This window comes from Coffea arabica, chromosome 9e (genome assembly GCF_036785885.1).
Source record: "Coffea arabica cultivar ET-39 chromosome 9e, Coffea Arabica ET-39 HiFi, whole genome shotgun sequence".
Taxonomy (NCBI): domain Eukaryota; kingdom Viridiplantae; phylum Streptophyta; class Magnoliopsida; order Gentianales; family Rubiaceae; genus Coffea; species Coffea arabica.
In genome coordinates, this window is record NC_092327.1 from 4110448 (window position 1) to 4120275 (window position 9828).

At 38.8% G+C, this 9828-nt stretch overlaps 2 protein-coding genes across 2 annotated transcripts; both read left to right on the top strand.

Annotated features, from left to right (window-relative positions):
* The first annotated feature begins 1632 nt into the window (after positions 1–1632).
* Positions 1633–6077, top strand: LOC140014778 (uncharacterized). The gene is made up of 6 exons (XM_072066195.1): positions 1633–3913; positions 4003–4305; positions 4401–4488; positions 4576–5340; positions 5453–5714; positions 5823–6077. The coding sequence occupies exons 1-4, from the start codon at positions 1662–1664 to the stop codon at positions 5338–5340; spliced, it is 3408 nt and encodes a 1135-aa protein (XP_071922296.1). The 5' UTR covers positions 1633–1661; the 3' UTR covers positions 5453–5714; positions 5823–6077.
* A 16-nt stretch (positions 6078–6093) lies between these two features.
* Positions 6094–8851, top strand: LOC113709258 (uncharacterized). The gene is made up of 6 exons (XM_027231980.2): positions 6094–6105; positions 6187–6374; positions 6475–6567; positions 6652–6756; positions 6842–7169; positions 8651–8851. The coding sequence occupies exons 4-5, from the start codon at positions 6688–6690 to the stop codon at positions 7151–7153; spliced, it is 381 nt and encodes a 126-aa protein (XP_027087781.2). The 5' UTR covers positions 6094–6105; positions 6187–6374; positions 6475–6567; positions 6652–6687; the 3' UTR covers positions 7154–7169; positions 8651–8851.
* The last annotated feature ends 977 nt before the right edge of the window (positions 8852–9828 follow it).

Here is a 9828-nt window from a genome sequence, read left to right on the forward strand (position 1 = left end):
CAAGAAAAGCTGAGGGGGAAGCCTGAGAAAGGGCGGCTAGGTTTTAGAGGAGAAAAAGAGAAACAGAAGAGCAGAGAAGCAGCTAGGGTTCTTGGAAGGGAGGCCTTGAGCGTGAAAAGAAAAAAAACAGAGTGAAGGAAGAGTGGCGGCTGACGGGAAGATCAGGAGAGAAAGACGCGGCAACGGACAGAGGAGGAAGAACCAGGTCACCACTAGTCCGCGTCCGCTCTGCTGCTGTCTGCCATCGCCAACACCGCGCACAACCTCCTGGGCTGCTGCCGTTCTCTGTAACACTAGATGAAGGCTCTCGGACGAAGTCAGACCTAGTCATCTTCCAATTCCAACTCACCGTCTTCGGCTTCGTCATAATCGCCGTCGCCACCGCTCAAGTAAGAGCACTATAAGTCGCCCCTTTTTCTTTGAATTTCAGTTCCTTCCCAAGTCCTCTAAGCATGTCTGCCATGGCTTCGTTTATTGCAATTGCCCCATTGATTGTTCAAATTTTAGCATGCGCATGTTATATCATGATTGAATTTGAAATCCCTTGTACTTCTGATGATTTTGGGGCCAACCGTGGCTTCATTTGACCAAAGAATTGCTGGAATTTTTCATGTTCGTTTACTGTTTGTTGAAATGTCCAAGTGGTCTAACAGCAGGCCGTAACAGGGCATTCGTTCAATGCTCATTGCTGCATTTTATCTTTCCCTATCCCTGTCTCAAGTTTTGGTTGATGAACTTGTAAATCTGATTAGCATATCAGGACTGCCTCTGAATTTCATAGCTTTCTTTCTAATAACTACACATTGTGAGATTTTTTTTTTCCCCGAAGGGTATGACATGCTCTGCCTACAAAATGGGAGAAAGTATCAACTTTAAGGCCACTTTTGAAGCGAACATATATATAGTTGTAATAATTTCAAGCCGGTTGCTTGCAGTTTAACATGATCACGGTATAGATTTTTGGCAACCCAAACGCCAGATTTCAAGTCGAACCACTCCACAGGCGGTTTGGGCCGGCCACAAAAGGATTATTTTAAAGTTGGGCAGTCGTAGTGAAGGGTGCATACACTTTTCAGCCAACTCATTAGTTCTGCTGCTCAATCAGTCAACCTCCAAAGACTGGCTAACTTCATTTTAAACTGTAGATAGGGTAGGTCAGTTTAAGGGTAAAAAAAAAAAAAAAAACTGAATTTAGATACTTATAATACTACTGTACTCTAACATGGCCAGATTGCTGAGTTCATTACCAATTACTTCACAGTCACTACTGAGTTCGAACAGGTGCCAAAACTAGAATGTCGTCCCAGGGCATTCGTTCAATGCTCATTGCTGCATTTTATCTTTCCCTATCCCTGTCTCAAGTTTACGCATTTGAGTCTGGTTGATGAACTTGTAAATCTGATTAGCATATCAGGACTGCAGGCTGAGTTTCGTGATGTTTCTGCTTCTTGGTTTTGTCTCATTGCCTGGTTTGATATTCAATCTGATAGGGAATCCGCAATTGAAAATGAAAATTGCAGCTAGTGTTGTCGAAACCTTCAGTTTGCCGAAATCTTCTTCCATTTCTTTTGCATGAAAGTCTCATAAAAAACTTGTATTCTCTTTAGTTTGATATTACAAAAGTATTTTGTACTAAAGGCTGATGTGTCTATATCTAGGACATGGATAAAACTTGGATGAAGATTAGCAATAGGAAGGACAAGGCTTATGAACTCGGAGTCAAAAATTTCCTCAAGTTTGCATATTCTCAAAAAGTTGAAAATCAGAAAATCCCATGCCCATGTACACAATGCAATAATTTTTGTAACCAAACTAAAACAGTTGTGGAGGATCACTTATTGACTCAAGGCATTCGTAAAAGCTACACAAGATGGATACACCATGGGGAACAATTTCGACACCAAAATTGTGGGGATAGTACTAAACATGGGGATGGAGAGGAGGATAGTGATACTGAAGATTTAAATGACATGTTGCACGACATTGGGACAGCACAATGGGGGGACAATTGGGCTGGTAGGGAAGAATCAACGGATGATAGTCTAAATGCGAATCATAGTGACACAAATAACTTTCTTAAATTGTTAGAAGATGCAAAAAAGGAGCTGTATCCAGGGAATCATTTTTACTCAAAGTTATCCTTTGTAGTCACTTTGCTCCATTTGAAAACAATGAGCGGGTGGACCATAAAGTCCTTCAATGCATTGCTGGAAATTTTTAGCCATGCACTACCTCCTGAAGCCACAGTTCCCAAGTCTTTTGCTGATGCTAAGAAGCTCATTCGAGACTTAGGTTTTAAATCTGAAAAAATCCATGCTTGTGTCAATGATTGTGTTCTCTTCCGCAAGGAAAATGAAAATTTTGACACTTGTCCAAATCTAAATTGTAAAGAACCTCGCTACAAGATGGCAGGTTCAAGAGTTCCACGCAAAGTTTTGCGTTACTTTCCTTTGAAGCCTAGGCTGCAACGATTATATACCCACAAAGAAATAGCTTCAGATATGAGATGGCATAAAGAAAAGTGTGTGCATGATGATAACATCATGCGGCATCCAGCAGACAGTGAAGCATGGAAACACTTTGATAGGTTGCATCCGGACTTCGCCGTTGATCCTAGAAATGTGAGGTTAGGTCTTGCAACTGATGGTTTCAATCCTTTTGGGACCATGAGTAGTGCTTATAGCATCTGGCCTATTTATCTAGTGCCATACAATCTGCCCCCTTGGAAGTGTATGAGAGATCCTTTCTTTTTCCTATCAATGCTAATTCCTGGGCCTAAATCCCCGGGAAATGAGATTGATGTTTACATGGAGCCTCTAATAGATGAACTGAATGAAATGTGGCTTGGTGTTGAAACATATGATGCATATAGTGGCAAGAAATTTGACCTCCGGGCAGCTTTACTATGGACTATAAATGATTTTCCAGCTTATGCAATGCTGTCCGGATGGAGTACGAAAGGGTATCAAGCATGTCCTATTTGCATGGTTGAGACAACTTGCGTACATTTACCACACCGAAAAAAGTTGTGTTACACAGGTCATCGCCGCTTCTTACCCATTGACCATTCTTGGCGGCGAGAAAAAAAACCTTTCGATGGCAATGTGGACTTTAGGAATCCTGTTGCACCTTTATCTGGAAATGAAATTTTGGATCAGGTACAAAATATGGAGGTAAATTTTGGGAAGACCAAGGCGCAATCCAATGCAAAGAAACGCAAGCGTTCTGAGAGTGGTTTGAACTGGACAAAGAAAAGTTGTTTCTTTGAGTTACCATATTGGGCAGACCTCCTTCTTAGGCATAATTTGGATTTAATGCATGTGTCAAAAAATGTCTCAGAGGCTGTCATTGCCACAATTATGGATATTGAAAACAAAACCAAAGACCACTGGTTGTGTCGTCAAGATTTGAAGGATTTGGGTTTGAAAAAAGAGCTACATTTGATTCCAAATGGCGACTCTTATATCATGCCACATGCCTGTTACAGCCTAACCAAGGAGGAGAAAAAAAAAGTATGTGAGTTCTTGAATTCTGTCAAATATCCAGATGGATTTGCCTCAAACATTTGCCGATGTATAAAGAATGGCCAGTTTCAAATTTCTGGAATGAAAAGTCATGACTTCCACATTTTTATACAAAGGCTACTCCCACTTGCAATCCGTGGAAGTTTAACAAAAGAAGTTCGGCAAGTGCTATTCGAGTTAAGTGAATTCTTCAAAAAATTATGTGCTAGAACATTACATAGAGAGGTTCTGGAGGAGTTAGGCCAAAAAATTGCAGTCATCTTATGTAAATTAGAGAGGTTGTTCCCTCCAGCTTTCTTCGATATAATGATGCACTTGATGGTTCACTTGCCTGCTGAAGCTATCCTTGGCGGTCCAGCTCAATATCGTTGGATGTTCCCATTTGAGAGGTAGAGAGTTGAACATATAGCCTTGTAAGTTTTTTTTTTATTAAAGACCACTGCAATCTTCTAATTTCTTTTATTTTCCTTTGAGAAAGACATATGGCAGTGCTGAAAAGTTATGTTGGGAATAAGGCCCGGCCAGAGGGATGCATTGCTGAGCGGTACATAGATAAAGAATGCTTGACATTCTGCTCTATGTACCTAGACAATATCGATACGATATTCAACAAGCCTGAACGAAACAATGATAGGGGATATAATACTGGTGAATTGTCCATTTTTTCATGCCCTGGTCGTCCATTTGGAGGTCCCAAAAGGGGCAATTTCCTTGACTCAGAGCTGGAAAAAATTCATACATTTATATTGAACAATTGTGATGAGCTTGAGGACTATATAAAGTAAGCTTTTAATGTTAATTAAAGCTTGTACCTTTGTTCTATATTTTGATATGTTCAAAGGCAAATTTATACAAGGTGATTGTTTTTGTCTATAGTGCGCATAAAATGGAGTTGGAGGCAGAGAGTGCTGAAAATGTGGACCAAAGGCACGATAGAGAATTTGCAAAATGGGTTAAACAACGTGTATGTTTGTAGTGTCATTTGGACAGCCTACTTTTTTTTATCTCTAATACAATAAATTACTGATTTAGGTGAAATTGTCCTTACTAGGTTATGTATGGCAGCGAGGCTTCCAATGGTGAGCTTAGAGCATTAGCATTTGGGCTAGACAACCGAGTTTGCATGTATACGGGTTGCATGGTTAATGGGTATAGGTTTCACACGGAAAATCGGGAAAGGCAAAGAAAGACTCAAAACAGTGGTATTGTAGTTAGAGGTGAGCATGGTAACAAAATGATCGATTTTTATGGTGTGATACAACAAATTATTGAAGTAAGATACTGGCTCGGGAAAAAAAAGGTTATAGTATTCAAGTGTGACTGGTGGAAGACCGATGATAGTGCTGGGATGCAAGTGGACAAAGAATGGGGTATCACAAGTGTCAATTCGTCTAGAAAATGGTATGAAGACCAACCATATGTCCTCCCTCAACATGTCCAACAAGTCTTTTATCTTGAAGACTTGAAACTAGGCAAAAACTGGTTTGTCGTCGAGAGGTTCAGTCCAAGGCACTTGTATGATGTTCCTGAAGATTTAGAAAAAGAACCAATGGTTGAGGAAATATATCAAGAAGAAGCAACTGGGGATTTCACTATTATAATAGACCTCGACAATCCACCATTACTTTCAAGAGAAGACAATGAGATACCGAAGGCTGTACCTTCATCCATTGTACATGCTGAGAAGTCAAAAAATAGCTCAAATGGCACCTTTGAAGACTTCATTAATGATGATGATGAAGTGAATGAACATGAGTCTAACAATGAGGAAGACGAAGAGGAGATTCTTAGTGATAATGACATCGATTCGGAATAGGTGAAATTGATGAGGACTACATGACACTAAATTTAATCTCTTTAACTCCGGCTAACTAGTTTTTATTCCTAAATTATACTATGCTGTAACACTAACTTCTTGTTACTTTTAGATGGCTGGACCAGGAAAGCGAGGCCAAATGCTGCAGAGAAAAGCTCAAGGTGCACAACAGCCTGCAATACCTAATTCAGTTGGAAGCAATCAACCAAGAAGTGCATCCAAGAGTGTATCCTCAGAGGATGCAATATATGTCACTCCAACTTCTTCACCTAGAGAAATTGCTAGTGAGAGTAGGATGATACACCCTCAGACATCTGAGTCTCGTGCATCCGGAGAAAATGAGACAAATCCAGTTTCGGATGAGCAAGAAAATGGTAAGTTAGACTTCATTTTCACGGCTGAAATTAAAAATCAAGTTTCTATTTCATGACTGACTTTGTTAATGTGGTCAAAGTAATGTATGGACTGATATTTGTTAATAGCTATGCTGCTGTCAGCAAGAAGAAGAGGACGTACACGAAATCTATCATTATCAAAAAAAAAGGGAGGCTAATGAGATGCTCACCATTGAAATTGATGATTGTATTCGGCGGATTGTTGGGAAGGATTCTCAATACTTCATCACAGAAGGGGGTTGTGTTGTTAGGAAGGCTGCTAGGCTTAATGTTCCAAAGTGGTCCCATCTCAATCCCGGTGACCGAGAAGGCATATACAGCACGGTTACGGTATTTGTTGTCCTGCTAATACTCTAATTTCATCCAGAAAGTATGAGAGATTTTACTGCTTTAGATTTGCTTGGTTTTAAGTAGATTGCACTGTTATTGTAGGATGAATTTCGATTTCCAGAGCACATCACCTCAAAAACTGCTATTAATAGGCAGTTAAACACACAATATCGAAACCATCGATATCGGCTTCACAAGTATTTCCAGAGTTTTGAATCAAGGCAAGAAGCATTGAGGCAAGTTCCTGAAGGTGTGAGTGAAGAAGATTGGAAGTGGCTGGTCAGCTACTTTGAAAATGATGAATTTAAGGTTAGCTTGTCAAAATAACCTATCCTTTTATTAAATTTCAGATTTCACTTCACAAATTTGCTAATCTTTGTCAGTTAAAATTTTCACTAATTTATGGCAGAAAATTAGTGAACGTAACAAGCAAAATCGTGCCAAAAATGACTGCTACACTACTGTTGGCACAAAATCGCTTGCAAGAGTTGTTGAGGAAAAGGTAATCTGAAACCCAGCCAACAGTTGTACATATACATCCTTTTTGTCATATGACTGAAAATGAAAAAATTGAAAATTTGGACAGAAAAGGAAAGAAGATGTCGAGCTTTCAGAGATAGACATGTTTGAGTTAAGTCGAAAGTCAAAGAAGTCAGGGGGGCTGGTAAATGACAAAGCAAAAGAGACCTTGGTGAGCTGTTTCACTTGGATAATGGATTTTTAAATTATTGACATCCATTCCAGCTACATAATGATCATATTTTTTACTTGCCTAGGACAAAATGAGGGAATTGCAGGCTACAACTTCAATGACTAGCAAGGAAATATGCGAGCAAGAACTTGGTTACGTACCTGGACACATCCGCGGTCGTAATGCAACCAAGAAGCAAGCTGCTGAGGTAGAACGCTGGAGGCATGAGATTGAGGACAGCCGAAAAAGAGCAGATGAAGCAGAAAAACGAGCTGCAGAAGTAACTCAACAATTCACTGCTCAGCAAGAGTTGATTAAGACCTTGCAACAGCAACAAACAGAAACAAGAAGCCTGTATGATGAGTTAGCTAACCAGCTGAAAGACTTGCGCAAATAAGCAACTTCTGTGTCAGGTATAAATAAATTGTTTGCTCTTCATAGTTATTACAATTGAGGCACTTGAATTCTGGTTCTATAAAATAGAGATTCATTTTTAATACAATTGGGTTGCTTGATGTCAATTTAGTTGCTTGATGGCACTTGAAATCTGGTTCCACCAAATCTGATTCCTGTTTAATGCAATTGAGTTGCTTAAGGCTGATTTAGGTGCTTGAAATCTTGTTCATGTTTAATTACAGCCATTGAGGTGCTGGATGTTGCAACCAAAACTTAGTGTTTTTAAAGTAAATGTGTTTGAACGTTGGGATGTATTCCACTTTTTTCTTTGTCGAAGTCATCTAAATTTTTCTGTATCAGAATTTTTTTTTTGTGCTAAGGAAAAAGAGGCACCTGTGATTGTGTGTGTGTGTGTGTGTTTTTTTTTCTTGATATACTGTGTGGTTCACGATCATCTAGGCTCTCAATTATTTTCAAGCGGATAGACCAGCTATGATTGTAAACCTGTAAAGCAAGCAGGCTACTAGTCCTGTTGGAGTGTCTAACCTGGATAGTGAACATGTTCTTGTTAATAGAGATTAAGGAGTTTTGATGTGCACATAATATCCAATGTAAACTAGAAAGTTCTCTTAGAACTCTTGAACGTGGTTCAGTTGTACTCCACCACATTGGAGCTTTCTTGAAACAAAAAATATGGCGGGTTGGGCTAAATGAATATATGCATTTGCTTAGTTGATCCTTTCTTTTGGTGGCGTTTTTGGTGTTTTGTGTGTTTTTGGGTGGGGGGCAATGTAGATTTACATAGTAAAACAAGCCTATACTAGATACAAGTAGATCAGCAAAAACACTTCTGGGACAGGTCCCATTCCAGAGCTAATTTCCAAGGTTACTGTGTTAGTGGAATCTTCCACCAAGCTACTACCACATGTTGTATCTCATCCACAATTAATGGACCTCATAATACTGACAGCTGAAGTTGCCAAAGCTCTGAAGAAAATCTTTTAATAAATAATAAACTTTGCACCCCTAAATCAATTGTCATTCCATTTTTTAAGTTGGTTTTTTAGCTTCCTGTTTCATCTGTGATCAAGAATAGTTAAAAGTTTGAGGTTCGGACATGCTCTTCATGAAAATGCAGAATAATAATCACAACAATGTTGTTTGATTTATACTTTGGGTAACTTTCGAGATTTTATAGTTGTACAAAGTTTAATAGTGCCTTTATCAAGCTACGCTTTTATTCTTGGTCCACAAGAAAGATTCAATAGAGAAATAGATTAGTTGTATACTTTCGTAGTACGCAATTAACTGTCAATGGTTTGTTCTTGCTTACTATTCAATATATATAATTTCACTTTATTTTTGTGTTAAGCAATTTACTTAGATTGCTATAATTTCAAATTAGAGTGACATTAGTTTTTATAATATGGTGCCTATCTAGAAGTGTAGTTCCAGTTTTAACACCAGTGCTCATTGCTTCAATTTTGGTAACGTGTAGGTTCTAACACGATTCCCAAGAAGAAGAAGCCAGTCATTGCTGTGAAGATGGTTTTTGAATTGAAGACTACAAGGCCTATCGTGCTCATGTTTTGTTCTAGATGGGAATCGTGCTCATATTTTTGTATAGAACTTTACTACTCTCTATTGTGGATGGGAAATCACTAGTATTGTAACTGAATGGCTTATTTTGGATGGTGCATGGTTTATGACTCATTTGAGGCAACATTTATATATATATATGTATTTGGGTTGATCTTCTATTGGAAATGAATGTTGGTTTTCTTTTCGTATGTTGGCTTTTTTTTTCTCCTTGCTACTCAATGAACGTTTTGTGATTGTTGGCAGCTATGTTGCGTAATTAACATTAGCTTATTGCTTTTTACAAAAAATAAATGACAATAAAAAAGTTGTCACTGCCAACAAGTTTTACTAGTGACACTAGAAAGTCGTCACTTTTTATGGATGGAAAACAATGACAACAAAAGTCGTCACTGAACGGAAGCATAATGTGACAACTCCAAGGGTTGACTATGACAAGAATTTAGCCAGCTTAGTGACAATAAAAGTCGTCACACAATGTACAACAATCAGTGACGACAAGAGTCATCACAAAAGCGAAATCGTTTGTGACGACTTTCAAAAGTCATCACATGGACCGCCTTTTGTGACATAGAACTAGTGACAGCTCTGTGACAGCAGTAAAAGTCGTCACTGACTTTTTTTGTGACGACTTCTGAATTTTTAGTGACGACTTTCGCCTGTCACAGAAACGCAATTTTCTTGTAGTGGGTGGCACGAGTAGTAAGGGACATAACTGAGCGAATGATGGCTGAATGTGTGACCTTGGTTGAATAAGTAGTGGATGGCAAGATACTTGATGAGGGACAGGAAACGTAACCCCTAGTGCTGAAGATGAGGTTGAACCTACTGAGGTAGTCGAGACTTCTGGCTTTACAAATCATTAAGCTAGTAGTTTTCTATTTTAGTGATTTTTGTCAAGGATAGTTGGGGTCTACTAGTACGGTCTACTTAAACTAGTGACCTTCTGATCTCTTGATTTTTCTTGCTAAGAACTTCGTAGGGGTGAACCTCGCCTTGAGGTCTTTTTGTATTTTATTGCATGTATCCCTGTATTTTGAAGCACTTTGATGCCTATATCCTTTATTTGATATTATT